A 19242-nucleotide genomic window follows, 5' to 3' on the forward strand; every position below is an offset into this window, starting at 1 on the left:
TACCCTGGATTTAAAGTTTTTAAGTAAGTGAAAAGCAAATACTCACATTTAAAATCTGCAAAGTATACGAGGCATGTTTGATCGTCATTCATCACCACCTCCTCAACTTGTCCGCCGCCACTTTTTTCAGTATTTTCAAAGTAGTACACAACAGTGTGTTTCGTTACTTCCGATGCTAGATTAGCCACTGTTATACAGTTAGATATTGGAACAGTGTATAGCTTTAGTGAGGCTCCTTCCAATCTGTTTTTTTCAAATACCTTCTCTAATTCCTGGAAATCTGAATACCGATAAAAGAAATGTACTAAACTGACATTGACTTTAAGGAAATGACATTAAACAATCATGATTCAGTCTGTAAACATATACAGACAATGATTTATGTAGTGAAAAGTGTAAGCAGGCAACGAAGCTAGTCGTCAAAGATGAAGTTTAACAGGTACACATTCTAGAAGGGAGGTTATGCTGAGGGTATAATGTGAGGGGGACTAGGAAACAATATCATATCTATTATCTATCGAGAAATAAACAAAAGTAAAATTCAAGAGCTATCATTAAACTGGTTTGCTCCTCGAATATATCCTTGACCTAAAATAGGTGCATCAACATTTGCTGAGAAGATATATAGAACAAGGCTTGTGTGTGTGTGTGTGCGTGTGTGTGTGTGTGTGTGTGTGTGTGTGTGTGTGTGTGTGTGCACGCGTGCTGAGTTTGTGTTTCCCTGTGATATTCTTCATTTTTTTTAAACCACTTAAAATAGAGGCGTGTCTCTGAGTATTAAATGTAATAAAGGTTTGTTCAGTACTTAAAACGCTGTTAAAATTAAGTGCATTTTTTTCTAAAAGAGAAAACTATGATTCAGGGAGCACACAAACCTTGGTTCAATGAAAACTTGCAACATCTAAAACAACACGTTTGAAAGTCTGAGCGTACATGGAGGCGTTGCAGTAAAACAGATCAGTTTGAGTCGTTTAAAACAAAGAAATGAATACAATTTTAAAATCAAACTACAAAAGAGAAACGTTGTGAAAAGAAGAGAACGCTAACTAAAGGATAATTTAGAGATAGACCCCAAAATTTTCAACACATTAAATAAAGTCTAGAAATTGATTTCCAAGTCCTTGAAATAACCAAAAATGATTTCACAAATGTGCAATATATGATAGTTTTGTTAATATCAATTACAGAATTTTAAATATTTAATTTAAAGTTGTGATCCGCAAAGAATGACAACTCTTGCCTTGGGCTAGTACTTATAAGCAGAGATATCTATTAGTTAACTTCCCTTGCAATTACACAAATGAGTGGAAAATGAAAACGGTTTAAGACACAATATGATACTTTTTGCACAACACAAACATTTAGTATTTGTTCATATGTATTTGATTTACCCCTCAAAACCTGATTCTTATGATTTTTCCAACTTACTAATGGTGAAAAAATAATTTTTAACAAGTCGATAATAAAATGAAATACTTGTAAGTATTTTATAGTGCAGATAATACAGTTTAGCTTGTATCAAAATGTCACAATAGAATCACTTTTGTAATACAGAACACCTGGTAGAATTAGTAAGGTGCAATTATATTGATCTCTATTTCCTATGCCTAGATAATTAAAGGATATAAGACTTTGTATGGATTAGTGTCTGAACTAACTGACACCAAATCTGAAACCCTAATGCCTAAAGGAGAGTATGATTTATTGCCCGAAAATGTGCTACCTTTTTCATGGCAAAAATCGCTTGGTGAATATCAAAACTTTGAACATCAGGTAAGGGATATACATAATTTTGACAACTTTGACAATTGACTCAAGATTATGTATTTATGAGATTTCAAGGCATTGTTTTAATCTTATTGATATTTTTTTCAATATGCGATAACTATGGTGGCATATTTTTGCATCCACTTAAACCGATAGTTTTCGCGATAATTCTTATAGTTTACATGAAAATTTAAAAACCTTTCATGAAAAGAAACTCTTGTTCTAAGTAAAAAACGTCACAAATGTGCATGCGATAATAAATAAATGATTAAGATATTTTTTGCGAAAATTTCGTGAAAAATGAATTATCTTGAAAAAAATGTTGTGTTTTTTTTCTGCATACCATATCATTGAAAGTATCATGAAAATCTTATAAACTTTCAATGAAAAAAAAAGAATATCGCGAAAGCTTTAAAAAGCTTTCTTGATTTTATGAGCAGGTGATGGCGAAAATATAATCTGTTTTTCGACACTTTATTTAACAAAGTGCCAAACACTACATAAAGACGTTTCTTGTACTACTGTATTACTATGACACCTCCATGTACGCTCGGACTTTCTAACTTGTTCTTTTAGATGTTGCAATTTTTTTATTGAACCACGGTTTGGGTGCTCTCTGAATAATAGTTTTTTTCTTTTAGGGGAGCGTGCGTATTCAGGACATATTCTATTTCCGATTCAAATTTTTTCACTAACTTGTTGATATTCTGTGAATCAACGTTTATTGCACTTAGGTGGCTGGAAAATGCTGATTTGTTCGAATTTTTGAAGTTTCTAAATGATGCACTCCTACTAGTAATAGTCTCTTTTTTAACATCTGAGAGAAATTTAACAACACAGTGATCAGATAAAAATGGTCCAGGCTCACATTTCTCTACATGAACACCATTAAGTGACTCAGGTATAACTATATCCAAGCTGTGTCGTCCTGTATGAGTACTGAAATCAACGTGTTATTCCAGGCCCATTACTACTAGGGAGTCCTTGAAGTTTGTAATAGAACTGTTGTCATCGTTTCTATGCAAATTGAAATGCATTATAAGTAAATTGTCATAATGTGGTAAAATATTTTCGGTGAAATCAAAGAATTCAGCAAAGAACTGGTTACCAGTCGATAGAGCCGGGAGTCCATTGATTGATTGATTGATTGATTGATTTTATTTAGTAAAAGTGTACATATATCAATTATAAAACATGGCAATAAAACAGATGCATGATATATAACAACAATATGGTGGCAAGCAGACTAATACAATCATACATATATTCTAAACCATGAAATGCACACCAATACCAGGGATAACACAAAAAGAGAAACAAAAGTTCCCCTTATTTCCATTGTGGTCCCTGTTATTGGCGGCATGACAAAGAAAGTCATGTATTTGTTTTAAGAATAAGTTACATATTAAACCTTTAAATCAAATGTATCACAGATAATTTAGTTTTAAGTATTATCACAGTATTTAATGTCACACATTACTATCACAGTATTTTAGTATTAGACACCTAGAGGTCAGTATTAAAAAAAAACAACAGAAATATATCATGCACAACATAAAAATGACAAGATAAAATGGAATGAGAAAGTTTGAAAACTAACTGGTCATTAATTGGATTTTGATGGCATGTCTGAATTTAGAAGGACAAGTAATATATCTAAGATCCTGTGGAATGTGATTCCACAAAGCAACACCATTGAAGGCAAAAGTCTTTTTGCCAAAGCTTCCAACCTTGGGCAATGAGAACCGCCCAGTATCAGTATACAAATAACCAACACTGGAATCCTGACTAGGGAAAGCAGTTACTCTAGACCTTGTGCATCGATCATGTATGGAGCTAAGGGGTACAAATTTATCATTCATGTACTCAGAGGCTTTACCCATCTTTATTTTATGCACATGCCAGAGAGTTAACTGTTCAACCCTTTTAACCACTGGTAACCAGTTCAAGGACCTAAACTGCTCAGGACCAACATGAGACATACTATCAAGACCAAGGACAAACCGAATAATCTTGTTTTGCGTAGTTTGAAGCCTGTTTTTCCAGTATTTAGTCAAACTGAAATACCAGAAAGAACAAACATAATCAAAGTGGCACTGAATAAGAGCCATTACCAACATTTTCCTGGTGTGAAGAGTCAGAAATTTACTCTTACGATACAAAAATTTCAGACGGACATTTGCTTTAGAAACCACAGATCTTGCAATTTCATCACAAGATAGATTCTGGTCCAAGATTGCACCAAGGTACTTCACTGAATTAGTAGCTTTAATACTTGTACCATTACATGTAATGTTCAAATTTGATTGAGGCCTAAACTTGGGTTTAGATCCAAAAAGAATTGACTCTGTTTTTCCAAGATGTAGAGAAAGCTTGTTATCAACAAGCCATTCACTTACAATTTTAAGTTCACTGGATAAAACAGTTTCAATATGTGAGATGTCTTTTCCAGAGACAAGAATACCTGAATCATCAGCATATAATAGAAGTTTGTTATTAACAATAGCTGACATATCATTTACATAAACTAAGAACAAAAGGGGCCCAAGGATGGACCCTTGAGGAACCCCACATGTAACTGGAGCCTGTCTGGAATGGACACCAGATACATCAACTAATTGCTGTCTATCAGAGAGGTAAGACTGGAACCATCTAATTGCATCAGAACTTAGACCTATGGCATTCAGTTTCATTAACAGGATACTGTGGTTGACAGTGTCAAACGCTTTTTGTAAATCCAATAACACCATGCCTACCATGTTACCTTGATCCATCTGAAATTTTATAAAATCCGACAAATGGATTACACTCCCACTACGCGTATGTTCAAATTTTTAAAAACGAGTTTCCAAATACCATATTCAAAGCTTCGAACAGTACCGTGAGTTACCCTTTGCATATTGGTCGTGTTTCTACAAGAGATCGCAGCACCATCACCTTTTTATTTTTTCTATTAGTTACACTTAATTTACATCCATTTTGATTCAAGTCAGAAGTTTCAAACTGATGGTGTTTCTCGACCGAGTACAAAGTTTCAGTCAAAAGAGCGAAATCTATTCTCTCATTCCTGAGATATTGGCCCACACAATCATCTTTGTTCACAACAGATCTACAGTTCAGAGTAATGCAGGATACATGTTCGCGTATATTTTTGATCTGATTGCACTTCTTAGGGTATATCAAATTTTTAAAGTTTAAACCACTTTGTTTAGGAATTACTTTACTTTTACCACCTCGTTTACTTCTATGCGTTTTCTTTTTACAGGAAAAATTGTGTAAGTTTATAATCCTATATGCCGCAGGGTCTAGTTTTCTAATCCGCTATTGTTCGATACCGTAGATCCAATATCCAATAATTGATCTCTGGTGAAAGTATACTTTACAGGTGAACGACAGGTAATGTCTGATGTAATGTCATGAGGAAAATTATCAAAATTTTCACTGGATGCAATGCACTGAATCACTGAAGCTACAGCAACATAGAAGCATACACAGATGCAAAGTACATGTATATTTATTATATACAATTATAACCACAATCGCAACACAAATAGAGTTATTATGGTAAGATTTTCTAAGTGAAAAAGAATCACGATTTGCCAACTACTGCATGCGACAATAAAAAACAGGGTTGCCACCTACCTTGAAAAGTCAAGGTCAGTGAATTGTCAGGGAAATCTTGATAATAGTCAGTGAAAAATGAAATTTTAGGAAAGTCAGGGGAAAATAAAATTTTGGGTAGATGTTAAGAATGTTCAGTGGCTGTGGCAGTATTTACAAGTATTTCCAAATACATTTTGGTGCAATTGTGTATAAACATTATTTAAATGTGTTTGCATCATTTTCGATCTTATGTTAACTTTGAAATTTTGAAGACTCAAAGGCTTTGCAACCCTTGCCTCCAGAGCACACTAATCCTAAATATTTCCTGCTTTCAAAACAAATATAAAAGAGTGGATTGGATGGTTGTAGGGGAGTAGGAGTAATGATAAAGACATTTTTTGCCAAACCATACCTCTTTTTGTGAAAAATGATTTATCTTGATAAAATGTTGTTGTTTTTTTTCTGCATATAATTGAGGTTTTCGTACTTTATCGAGTTTTCTTTATGCAGTACTGGGCACTCTTTTGACATATAGTCCCGATAACAAGATACTATTTTCACGAAAACGTTATCATAAATTCACGAAAGTTTATTCATTTTTTCGCGTTAAATTTTTTTATTCTAGAAAGTTCATAATTTTTCATTTGAATAAGGAGACGTGTGTTTATGCTGGGGTACAGTAATGCATCTACATCTATATATTAATAAGATGAAAAATAACTCTTTTTAGGCAAAAAGGAGGCGTTGGTACATGGACCTGGTGGTTGAAGAGAGGAGTATCGGGTATAAAATGTAGATGTTTTGAAAAATATGTCTTCTAATTAAGAACTGATCCCATTTGCTATTGTGCACATTCACTTCGTTTTTCATTATGGCTATATTCTTTTCTTTTACATGTCTTATCTCTCAGAGAGTGTAAGAAATGTTGAAATTTGAAAAACTGATATTCAATTTACTTCGGAAGAGAAAATAGTTTCCTAACATTTTTATTATGACGCTTATGAGTGATTTAAATGAGTTATTGACCAAGTTTCAAAAAGAATTCTTTGGTAAATTATAGGTTTATGTTTATAATTGTTTCTTAACATTGCAATTAGTTTAGATCAGAAAGTTTGACTCACACTGCATTCCAAAAATATATGTTTTGTACATTCAACGTACATATTGCAAAACTCTCAAAGGCTAGATCTGACTATTTTGCACTTTTGTAAAAATTTGTTTGTCAGCGAAATTCTTGTTACATATATGTATTGTAAAGTTCCAGGTTTGCTGTCGATAGTGCTGTTCAAAGTATCTCCAGTTAAGACTCAAACATTTTGTTCTACTTAATCTCAGCTTTGTTTTTAACCGAATTATTGTTTGCTCTTACAATTTAGTTTTACAGGTATTTATTGGGTTTTTTTGTCGTCAATAATTTTCGTAAAAAACGGTCCACACTTTTAGAGTGGTCATATTCCTTTAGTATACTATTTTGAACTTCGGAGTAATATGTTAATCAAATTTTGATGTAAGGTAAAGTCTGCATTCTCGAAACCAAAGTCGTTTTCTTTGTAGTTCGACGAAATCATGAAATGTTCTATCGCCAAATTAACAAGAGCTCGTAGAACACGAAATGCCTCCTTGATGCATTCAGTAATTGCACAAGGAACAACAATTATTTGGTCACTGTGCACAAAAGTTCTACTGTTCTTGGCTAAAGTGACCTCACCTTTCACCTATTGATCTCAAAAACAAAAGGGATCATCAGCTGGTCATGATCAACCTCCCTATTAAGTTTCGTGATCCTAGGCCTAAGCATCTTGAGTTATCATCCGGAAACCGTTACTGTTCCTGGTCACTGTGACCTTGACCATTGACCTACTGACCTCAGAATCGATAGGGGTCATCTGCTGGTCATGACCAACCTCCCTATCAACTTTCATGATCCTAGGCCAAAGCTTCCTTGAGTTATCATCCGGAAACCATTTAACTGTTCTGGGTTACTGCGACCTTGACCTTTGGCCTACTGACCTCAAAATCAATATGAGTAATCTGCTGGTCATGACCAACTTCCCTATTAACTTTCATGATCCTAGGCCAAAGAATTCTTGAGTTATCATCCGGAAACCGTTTAACTGGTCACTGTGACCTTAACCTTTGACCTACTGACCTCAAAATCAATAGGGATCATCTGCTGGTCATGACCAACCTCTCTATCAACTTTCATGATCCTAGGCCTAAGCGTTCTTGAGTTATCATCCGGAAACCATTTACCTTTTCCTTGTCACTATGACCTTAACCATTGACTTACTGACCTCAAAATCAATAGGGGTCATATGCTGGTCATGACCAATCTCCCTATCAATTTTCATGATCCTAGGCCAAAGAATTCTTGAGTTATCATCCGGAAACCGTTTAACTGTTCCTGGTCACTGTGACCTTGACCTTTGACCTACTGATCTCAAAATCATTAGGGGTCATCTGCTGGTCATGATCAACCACCCTATCAACTTTCATGATCCTAGGCCCAAGCGTTCTTGAGTTATCATCCGGAAACCGTTTAACCGTTTCGGGGTCACTGTGACCTTGACCTTTGACCTACTGATCTTAAAATCAATAGGTGTCATCTACTGGTTATGATCAACCTCCACATCAACTTTCATGATTCTAGGCCCAAGCGTTCTTGAGTATCATCCGGAAACGGATTGGTCTACATACAGACCGACCGACCGACATCGGCAAAACAATATACCCCTCCTTCTTCGAAGGAGGACATAAAATATGATCTATACATGTTATATCTTTTTGGCGCCATCTTTATGGTTCTCTTGTTTTACTTTTTAGCAAATAAGCGGGAGTATGCGTCTATAAGGAGACAGGAAAGAGTTATTACTGGGTTGTATGGTAATATGTTAATACTGGATTGTATGGTAATAAATGTATTGCCTGCTAATAGATACTTGGGTAAACGGTAGCAATATATATATATGACAATCTGAAAATAACATTTCTGGGGCGTATACGTATATTTTCATTTAATAGCAATGCAGTTCTGTCTGTGTTTGTGCTAGGGGTTTTCTATAAAGAAAAATACAGGATTTTGTTAAATTTCAAAGAGTCATAACTCATGCAGTTTCAAAGGGTTATAACGCCTAAACTGTGCATGATACATCCTTGTTTTGACGATATGCGCAATTGCACTTTATTCAGATACACTTCTTTAAGCCTAGGTTCAGACCTTTAAAACTATAGGAGAGGTCAATCTGATTAAAATCATCTCCAATTAACGACCGACCTTCCGCTAGCCAATCAGAGCCTTGCATTTAACATTTTGAAAGTGAAAGTAGAAGTTTAAAAAATCTATATTTAGCCTGGGTTTTCCATGTGTTTTAATTTTTATGACGACCACATCATGACGGCCCCCTCGTGTTTAGAGAGGTATCATATTAATGAGTTTCTGTACTTAGTCACCAGGATAAGCACCGTTGAGTTCGCATTTGCGGGGAGACTTTTCTAGCGTTTTATCTAAGCTTTTATAATATGAACATCTGTAAAACCGTGATACATTAAAAACGCGATGATAGTAATAAGACCCCTGAAGATAGGCATTGGAACACAGAGGATTGTTATTAGAACCCCGTTTATAGGCATTACAACCCCGCTGATAGGCATAAGGTAAGGACCACGGTGATAGATATTAGATCCCCTTTAATAGTAGTAAAAAAACCCTGGGATATAGTTATGGTCACTAGCACCCCGATGTAAAACATTAGACCCGGTGATAGTCAGTAGAACCCTGGTAATAGCAGTAAGTGATTATCACCTGCCTATCACCAGGATTCTTACTGCTGTCATCGCGGTTCTTACTGCTATCACCGGGGTTCTTACTGCTATCACCGGGGGTTTCTTGCTTTCATTGGGCTTCAGATGCCAATCACTAGGTTTCGTACTGCTATCACCCGGATTCTTACTGCTATCCCCGGTTTTTTTACTGCTTTCACTGGACTTCTAATGCCTATCATTAGGGTTCTCTCTGTTATTACCCGGGTTCTTACTGCTGTCATCGTGGTTGGTTCTAATACCTATCACCGTGGTTTTTACTGCTATCACAGGATTTTTTACTGCTTTTACCGGGTTTCTAATGTCTGTCACTAGGGTTCTTACTGCTATCACCCGGGTTCTTACTGCCATCACCGTGGTTGGTTCTAATGCCTATCAATGAGGTTCTTTCTGCTATCAACGGGGCTCTTATCCCTATATGGTTCTTAACTAGTGCTCATCGGTTTCTAATACCTCGCAATCATCAGGGTTCTTACTGCTACCACCTTGGTTTTAACGCCAAAATACTATCAGCAGGGTTATAATTACTATAAGTATCAAGGGGGAACTATTGTCTATCATGAGCACTTTTTCGGCTATGACAGTTTTCTTTTGACTTCACTAGAGCTCTTTTTGCTATCACCTGTTGTTTAGGTAATATCAAATTGAAATTAATAGATTGATATCACAGAGGTGTAGACGAAACGCTAGACCTGTCTCCGTGTGAATGCGTACTGAACGGTGCTTATCCCGGTGACAAGATAGGAAACGGATCACTACAATACCTCATCGACGCCATTTTGATAGTTCAGGAAAATGCTTGTTGAAACGAGTCGTCTGACTGGTTCAAATAAAAACAGATTTGCAGAAATCAAAATAGCGAAATCGGAAATCCGGTAGACAGAAAGATGAATATAAATGGGTCGACGTCAGATCTTCGTTTAGTTTAGAAGATCAAGTACTTTAGTCAGATTGTAGGAGGAGTTATCCAATCAAAGTTTTCGGGACGGACGGACGAGCAAGGCAGAAAATACGTACCACTCTCCCTCTCACTCCGAAAATTGAAGCATAAAAATACTCTGGGGTAAAAGTGATGAAGGGGGAGAAGCATACTAAGACTTCATATCAAGAAACGTAAGAAGCTGAATCCTTGAATATATTATTGGATAGAGGGAGGGCATGAGCAAAGAAAAATAGTACATGAAGGGGGAGTTAATTTAGTTTCGAAACAATATAAAAAAATGTAATAGAGTTACCAACGTACCCTACGAATTTTCTACACTATAATTTTCTGAAAGCCCTTTGTCTTTGGGACAACGTTCTGACTTCAAAGATCTGGACGTTGGGTCATTTATCTTTAACAAGCATTTTTCTAATTACCATAAAGTAAAGAATTTAATTTCTTCAAAGTTAAAGTTCAGTTGTAGTTTTAAAAGTTATTTAGAATAAAAATATATTTTTGAAGATCTTTACACAAGATGATATTGCAGATGTCTGCCAGATGGTGAGCAATTCATTTGTCCGTAATATAATTTTTTATGTGTTAGCTTTCCTATCTAAATCTCTCTTCCCTATTAAGCTACCATAATACAAAGTTTCATTGCAAAAGCTCATTCCGAACTAGAGCTATTGAGCAGAAGGTGTTTTTCTATTTTAGTAAAAGTGACCTCAAATACAATCAAAAGCTAATTCTTCAAAATAAGCCTGCTATACACGAAGTTGGGCGAAAGTATGTCCATCGAATTTTAAGCTAAAATCCGGTTACCACCTTTTTGATGATTCCAGCAAAAACAATCTATTTTTAGTAACTGTGACCTTAACCTTGACTATATGGCATCTAAATGGCTCTCCTTCATTATTTACTAACAAAGCAGTCTGAAATATCCCCGCCATTGTTTTGGATAGTGAAAGGGTTTTTGGTATTGTAGGAACCATTAAACAATTGCGTTGTGACCTTGACCTTAAGCTGGGAGGGGTGAATTTTGAATTCTGCACAGTGTCTTGATAAATGGAATATTACAGCCAAGTCATATTAAAATCCTTCAAGGGGTTAAGGAGATAACGAGCAGACATAAAATTAAAGGCTCAAACCTTTGACTTTGAGATGCGACGATAAATTCTGCTCGTCGTGTTGATGAGGTGATTAACTGACCTAAGTTTCATGAAAATCCTTGAAGGGGTTAAGGAGATACGAAGCGGACACAAATGGAAGGCTCGAACATTTTACCCTGAGTTGTGACCTTGACCTTAAACCGACATGGCTGACTCGTGAGTTCTGCACATCGTCTTGATGAGGTGATCATTAGACCAAAGTATCTTGAAATTTCTTCAAGAGGTTTAGGAGATACAGAGCGGACACAAAATGGAAGGCTCCAACATTTGACCCAGAGTTGTGACCTTGACCTTCAGCCAACATGGCTGATCATAAGTTTTGCATATCGTCTTGATAAGGTAATCATTTGACCCAAGTTTCACGATTATCCTTCAATGGGTTTAGGAGATATAGAGCGGACACGAAATTGAAGGCTCAAACATTTGACCTCGAGTTGTGACCTTGACATTGAGCCAACATGACTGACTTATGGGTTCTGCATATTGTCTTGATGAGGTTATCGTTTGACCCAAGTTTCATGATTATCCTCCAAGGGTTTAGGAGATACAGAGCGGACACGAAATTGAAGGCTTAAACATTTGACCTTGAGTTGTGACCTTACCCTTGAGCTGACATGGCTGACTTATGGGTTCTGCATATTGTCTTGATGAGGTGATCGTTCGATCCAAGTTTCATGATTATCCCCCAAGGGTTTAGGAGATACAGAGCTTACACGAAATGGAAGGCTCAAACCTTTGACCTTGAGGCGACATGGCTGACTCACGGGTTTTGCACATCAACGTAATGATGTGATCATTTGACCCAAGTTTCATGAAAAATCCTTCAAGGGGTTTAGGAGATACAGAACGGACACGAAATGTTCGGGACGGACAGACGGACGGACGGACTAACGGAGACCATTCCTATAACCCCCACCACTCGTGGCAGGGGATAAAAAAAGAAAGAAAAAGTTGGGTCTGGACTGGGATCTGAATCACTACCCATACATTACAAAAGGTACAACAGCCAAACGCCTTTGACAACTGTGCCATGGTAGTATGTTCGACACATGCATATAAAATAAGTTATATTGCCCTTGAAGTTGATCCCACTGAACCAAAATGCAATCCCAAACATGGTGTTTCTATAAGCTACTAATTCACCAAGTTAAATTTCAACATATCAATCCAAACAAAAGTTTTCTATTTTAAGTAGGAGTGACCTTGAATTTGACTCCACTGATGTCAAATAAGATCGCAACCTATGTTTTACTATAAGCTAACTACAGGCCAAGTTTCATTTCAATAACTTATCCCAAACTTAACTCGTGTAATGGATATCCAATTTAAAAACAACTACTCTCCCCATTCATATAAAGAATTGTCTATATTATGATTTTCTGAAAGCCCCCTGTCTGTGGGACAACTTTCTGATTTCCAAGATCTGGACGTTGAGGCATTTTACTTTAACAACCATTTTTCTAACTACCACAAAATAAACAATATAATTTCTTTAAAGTAAAAATTCAGTTGTAGATTAAAAAGTTTAGTTTAAAATATACATGTTTGAAGCTCTTTAAACAAGATGATATAGCAGATGTCTGCCAGATGGTAAGCAATTCATTTGTCCGTAACAAAAATTTGTATGTATTAGCTTTCCTATCCAAATATTTCTTTTCTATTAAGCTACCATAATACAAATTTCAATGCAATTAGAGCTATTGAGTAGAATGTGTTTTTTCAATTTTTAGAAATAGTGACCTCAAATACAATAAAAAGCTAGTTCTTCAAAATTAGCCTACTGTACACAGAGTTTGACGAAAGTATGTCAATCGAATTTAAAGTTAAAATCCGGTAACTACCTTTTTGATGATTCCAGCAAAAGCAATTTATTTTTAGTAACTGTGACCTTAACCTTGACTATATGGCATCTAAATGGCTCTTTCTTATTACCAAAAAAAAAGAAAGAAAAAGTTAGGCCCGGACTGGGATCTAAACCACTACCCATACATTACAAAAGGTACATCAGCCCAACGCTTTGGGCCACTGCGCCACAGTGGAATGTTCAAGGTATGCACATTAAATAAGTTATGCTGCCCTTGAATTGGACCCCACTGAACCAATATGCAATCCCAACCTTGGTTTTTCTATAAGCTACCAATTCACCAAATTTAATTTCAACGCATTATTCCAAACAAAAGTTATAGAGAATAACCTCAAATATGATCGCAACCTAAGTTTTACTATAAGCGTCCTACAGGCCAAGTTTCATTTCAATTACACATCCCAAACTAAAGTCATGTAATGGACATTACATTTTGATGACGATTACAGCAAAATATTTTGGTAACTGTGACCTTGACACTATTGCTTTAAAATGACCTTTTCATCATCAAAAAAGTTATGCGCCAAGTGGGATTTGAACCGCAACACATCTGATACTCAGCACAAAATGAAGCTTTTGCTAAACGCTCCAGACCACTGCGCTACGGTGAAATTTTCTAAATATGCAAATAAAATCAGCTATACTGACATGAACTTAACCCCGTTGACCCATATCCAATATATTATTTTAAAAGCTACTTATTTGCCCAGTTTAGTTTCATTTCATCAATCTAAACTTAAGTTACTGAGAGGGATTGTCTGTATTTTTAGTAACAGACCTTGATCTTGAATCAGTGGAACCTAAATTCAATTAAAACCTTGGTCTTAAAGGCCTCCGTGGCCGGGTAGTTACTGTCGCTGACATCAAATCACTTGCCCCTCATCGATGTTGGTTCGAGTCTCACTCGGAGCGTTGAATTCTTCATGTGAGGAAGGCATCCAGCTGGCTTACGGACGGTCGTTGGTTCTACTCACGTGCCCGCCCGTGATTAAATAATGCACGGAGGGGCGTCTGGGTTCTTCCTCCACCATCAAAGATGAAAGTCGCCATATGACCTATAATTGTGCTGATGCGACGTTGAATCCGCAATAAAGCCTTTGACTTACTATAACCTACTTATATACAAAGTTTCTTTTCAATACCTCAACCCAAACTAAAGGTTTTTGAACGGAAACCAAAACTTGACGACACCCATCCATCCATCCATCCATCTGCCCAACGACAGTGCCAATCTAATTACTAGGTTTTCAACTTAGAAAAATCTGGATGAAAATAACCTATTCGTTTCGTTTTTTAAATGTACAAGTTTGTTATTTATTCGTGTATTAATTAATATCATGTTAAGCTATAAACCGTGATTAATTGTTTCATTTAGAAAAGAAGCCTATAGAGAACATTAAACTTTGCGACAAAGTAATGTTGAAAGAAACGTTATCTCTGGCGATTTGTCTGCATATATCGTCCAAAAAATATCTCTCGTCATAATGTTTCATTTATATTGTTTTTAAAACATTTACTTGTCTTAACTTTAGAAAAATAAGGAAAGCAACTTTAATGAAAAATATCTTTTTGCATGTAACATGTCAGTTACTAGTACCTTTTGGGAAACGACAAAAGTTTCAAAATGAATACGTCAAGCTTTTAATCAGCCGATATTTCGCTCAGTATAGGACAGAATTTGAATTGCACCATGTATATCAAGCAGATAAGATGTGACTTCTAAATAATGATAACGGGTGTCCAGTTAAGTTAATGTCATCACGACTTAGACTACAGATGGGAATGAATTTAGAATACGAAATCTTGCATCGAAATGTCAAATCACCAATGTAACAAAAAGACATTAATTACACTCTTTTCAACACTACACTAGAAACAGTGTCATCAGAAAGATATACTAAATTGTCATAATTTCAATAGACGTAATATGGAACAGACACAAATACAACGTCACCAAAACAGCAAAACAAACAGTAAAGTTTCTCAGATTAAATATCAAATCTTTCTCAGTTAAACTATAATCAACTGTATACATGAAACATTTGCAAAAAAATCCAACCTTCACATACTTTGTAATAAATAAATTCGGATCAAGGGTAACAAAGTTATAATTCAGACATGAACGTGCAACGTTTTAGGACCCGTTTGACATCACTCAACCTTGCCCTTGGAGATAACAGACTGTGTGCACGGCAATTATATTTTGGCGAATAAGTTATTATCAAAGTATTATATCACCTGAAAATATGTTATAATAAAAATGTCTATAACGACAGTCAGTCAAAATGGCTTTGTATCTTTTAACTTTGACATGATACATCTTTCCGTTATTAGGCTTCCTGTAACTAAACTTCAGGCCATTCTTACTTCATCGTTGTATTTAATATAGAGCAATTAATAGTATAACATTAAGTCTTTTGCTCAAAGTAAAATGAAACTCAGACCTGGACTTTCAGTAAAGGTAACCATAACAACACCATCTTGTTCTGCATGATGGTCCATGGTTTGTGGTATAGATCCTGTTTTTGCCTCTATGAAGTTGAACAAACAATCCTGTGTTGTAGTTGGCTTTAATCCTTTAATGAGAAACTTGTTCTTGTAGGATGTTGCTGGTACTGGAGGATTACAGAGAGCAACATCTAACTCTTTTTCTTCCACTTTACGGCGGCCGCTGTTCACAAATTTATCTGCATCTAAAATTATTGTTATGAAATCTTTCTATACGTAATTTTTCTACTATGATACATGACCTGTTAATTCAATGTTTGAGCTCTATAGCATTTTGACAATCATTCATTCCTCCTTGTACGTTCGTAACAGAATTGAACATTATTAATGGAAGACATTTGCTCAATAAACTGGGGGTACTGGTGCCCAAACGTATGACCAACGCAGATAACATAATATCACGCACATCAACACATGATTTTCATATGACATTGTATGAAATGTCGTTTGAATCCATTCCAAACTGTTGTAATATATATATTCAGAATGCATGTTGTCGTCTATACACTATGCTAACATGCGAGTGGAAAATTGCCGTACAATACCAAATCCCCTACTGGAAGAAGGCGACTAATTATCTCAGCTACAGTATAACATAATGATCTGTCAATGATGTATATACATTGTGCGCTATACATGTATATACAATATCTTATAACAAAAATATTTATATTTAAAATTTGCATAATTATCTTGAAAATCTACAGCTGTTAGTAGCTGATTATAACATCTGTTAATATAAAGCTATCTATAATAACGATTTATTTTTAAACTGTTGGGAAAATAGGGAGAATGCAATGAAATACTTAATCATATTGAATTGTAGTAATTCTAAAACAAGAAGGTCATGATGACCCTGAATCGCTTACCCGAGATATATGAGCTACATAGACAAGTGAAAGAGATCATTTAAGAAAGTCAAATATAAGTAAGCTTTGAAATCTTTTTCTAATAGTGAGAACTTGTTTCAAATGTCAAACTGATGCTAAAATATTAAGAAAGTATGTCAGCAGGTCACATTCGTGGTAACTGAAAGTCAGTTTTAAGATTGGTGTGCAAAACTGTATATTTCATCCAAATTTCAAGGCTGCATCTTAAAAACAAAACGGTAGTTCAGTATGTCAAGGTCACAGTCAAGTTACACCTTATTACTTGGGGTCGTCAGGTAATTATAATTAACAAATCTAGGAAATATGATCAGATGTTTCTATTATTTTTCCTATATAACTCATGTAACCCGGGGCAGGGCCACTTTTCACCCCTAGGGGCATATGGGAGAAACACTAGGCAATGCTACATACCAAATATCAAAGGCCTAGGCCTTAAACTTTCAGACAAGAAGATTTTTAAAGGTTTTTCCTGTATACGTCTATGTAAAACTTTGGACCCCCAGGGCAGGGCCTCTTTTGACTCCATGGGTATAATTTTAATAAATTTAGTAGAGGACCACTAGGCTATGCGAAATATTAAAAGCATATGCCTTGCAGTTTCAGGCAAGAGGATTTTTAAAGTTTTTTCCTATACATGTATAAGTCTATGTAAAATTTGTGACCTCCGAGGCGGGGCATCTTTTCACCCCAGGGTAAAAATTTGAACAATCTTGGTAGAGGACCACAAAGCAATGCTACAAAGCAAATATCAAAGGCCTAGGTTTTGTTTTAGACAAAACTAATTTTGAAGTTTTTTGTTCCTACAGAAGTCTATGTTAAACTTGAGACTTCGTGGCGGGGCCTCTTTTCAACTTGGGGGCATGGTTTGGACAATATTTATAGAGGACTATTAGATAATGTTACATGCCAAATATGGGGGCTCTATGTCTTGTGGTTTTGGACAAGATGTATGAACTTGACCTTGAAGTTAGCTAACTATGTCTTGTGTTTAACAAGGAAACATTTATACCGAATAATATTATAATCCCTTGACGGATGACAGAGTTATGGACCAGAAACAGAAAAGATCGTGTTAAACCATGTTAACCTTTGACCTCAGAGTGACCTTGACCTTTAAGCTACGGTTGGCAAAACATATGTTCTCTATAGGGAACTTTTGGGCAAAGTAATGTTAAAATCTCTTGATGAATGAACCGGACCGTAAAAACTCCTATTGACATTAGACCATAACTTGACCTCCGATATAGTGGTCTCGGTGATCCAGTTATGTACCAGAGACGACACAGCAGAGTTGGATAAAAAAAAGCGTCCATATTGTATATTCAACGAAAAATAACGCCTTCTAGCGGTAATGGCGAATCTCAAATAATATGGAAATTCATCGTTAAGGATGATTTATTTCTTTGAAACTATTTCAAAATCGAAACAGCGGTGAGATGTTCCTTGGATATTTATCTGCTTTAAGCAGCTAAGGCATCACCTATTTGCAGCCATACAGAATGGTTTAAACTACTTTGGAAGAAAACCACCAAAAGACCATCCATGCCAAGATATTTCATTGAATTTCACGAACAGTTGTGGTTTTGAGAAAATGCAAACGGACGACGCCAATTCACGACTGACGCCGGACGCTGAATGATCACATAAAAACCCTTGAGCACCTCGTCTTCTGATGAAGTAACATACATGTACCTTTAACTGCACCTTAGGGAGGCTGTTTCAACTCACCTGAACTTGTGTAATACTCATCATTATGCACATCATCACTACCCATTTCTGCCATTTGTTGGCGTGAATCTAAGATTGGAAGAAACGAACGTCATATATCATCCATCTGACCATATCATTCGGAAGAAAGGTCTAAAAGAAATTTTACTTCACTACTATTTCAAGCTTTATACGCCAACATAAATTTTAAATCTGTTCTTGCCTTCCCAACGGGAGAAGACAAGCTACTCGCGCACATAATGACGTTATAAAATACATGCACACTTTCCTATTAAATTTACAATGTTTCTGAAAGTAAGGCAATATTTGGCTAGAAAACTGATCCTAGGTATCCACTTGTGTAAAACAGATTTCAACTACTGTAAAAAAATCCCCAAGGTAGCTCTTCAAACACGTAGGCTAAATCATTAACTTTCTGTAGGCTAGCTGGGTGGCATTCTTTTATAAACGTTTTTTTGGTTGGGTTTAACGTCGCACCAACACAATTATAGGTCAAATGGCGACTTTCCAGCATTGATGGTGGAGGAAGACCCAAGGTGCCCCTCCTTCCATTATTTCATCACAAGTGGGCGCCTGGGTAGAACCATCGACCTTCCGCAAGCCAACTAGATGGCTTTCTTACAATGAAGAATTCACGCTCTGTGTGAGGCTCGGTGCAGGGCAAGTGATTGGAAGTCAGCGACCTTAACCACTCGGCCACGGAGGCCCCATCTTTTATAAACATCTGAATTCCTGATGAGGTTAAAACCCATAGACGGGAGATGCAAGTGACTCGTAGCGCCATATCATTTTAATGTGTGCCGACGCGCTATTATTGTTTTTTTTCTTTACATCAGTATTGTCAATTCAGGCTATTCGACAAATTGTTTTTTTTTCTTTACATCAGTATTGTCAATTCAGGCTATTCGACAAATTCGAAATATTTATGAAATTTTTATATGGGTAGATACGTATGTAATGAAACAATATAAT

The 19242-nt window shown here is 36.0% G+C and overlaps 1 protein-coding gene across 3 annotated transcripts in view; it reads right to left on the reverse strand.

The window, feature by feature from the left end:
• LOC123547549 (protein mono-ADP-ribosyltransferase PARP14-like) overlaps positions 1–19242 on the reverse strand; it is a 163860-nt gene that overhangs the window by 88991 nt on the left and 55627 nt on the right. For all 3 annotated transcript variants that reach the window (XR_008372493.1, XM_053551801.1, XM_053551800.1), the window contains 3 exons: positions 18271–18339; positions 15589–15837; positions 47–280 (listed from right to left, as the gene is read on the reverse strand). Coding sequence is in view for 2 of the 3 variants with exons in the window: in XM_053551801.1 (XP_053407776.1) it covers positions 47–280; positions 15589–15837; positions 18271–18339 (552 nt within the window). In the remaining variant the exon portion in view is untranslated. The remainder of the gene's footprint in view (positions 1–46; positions 281–15588; positions 15838–18270; positions 18340–19242) is intronic.

Source organism: Mercenaria mercenaria, chromosome 9 (genome assembly GCF_021730395.1).
Source record: "Mercenaria mercenaria strain notata chromosome 9, MADL_Memer_1, whole genome shotgun sequence".
Lineage (NCBI taxonomy): Eukaryota > Metazoa > Mollusca > Bivalvia > Venerida > Veneridae > Mercenaria > Mercenaria mercenaria.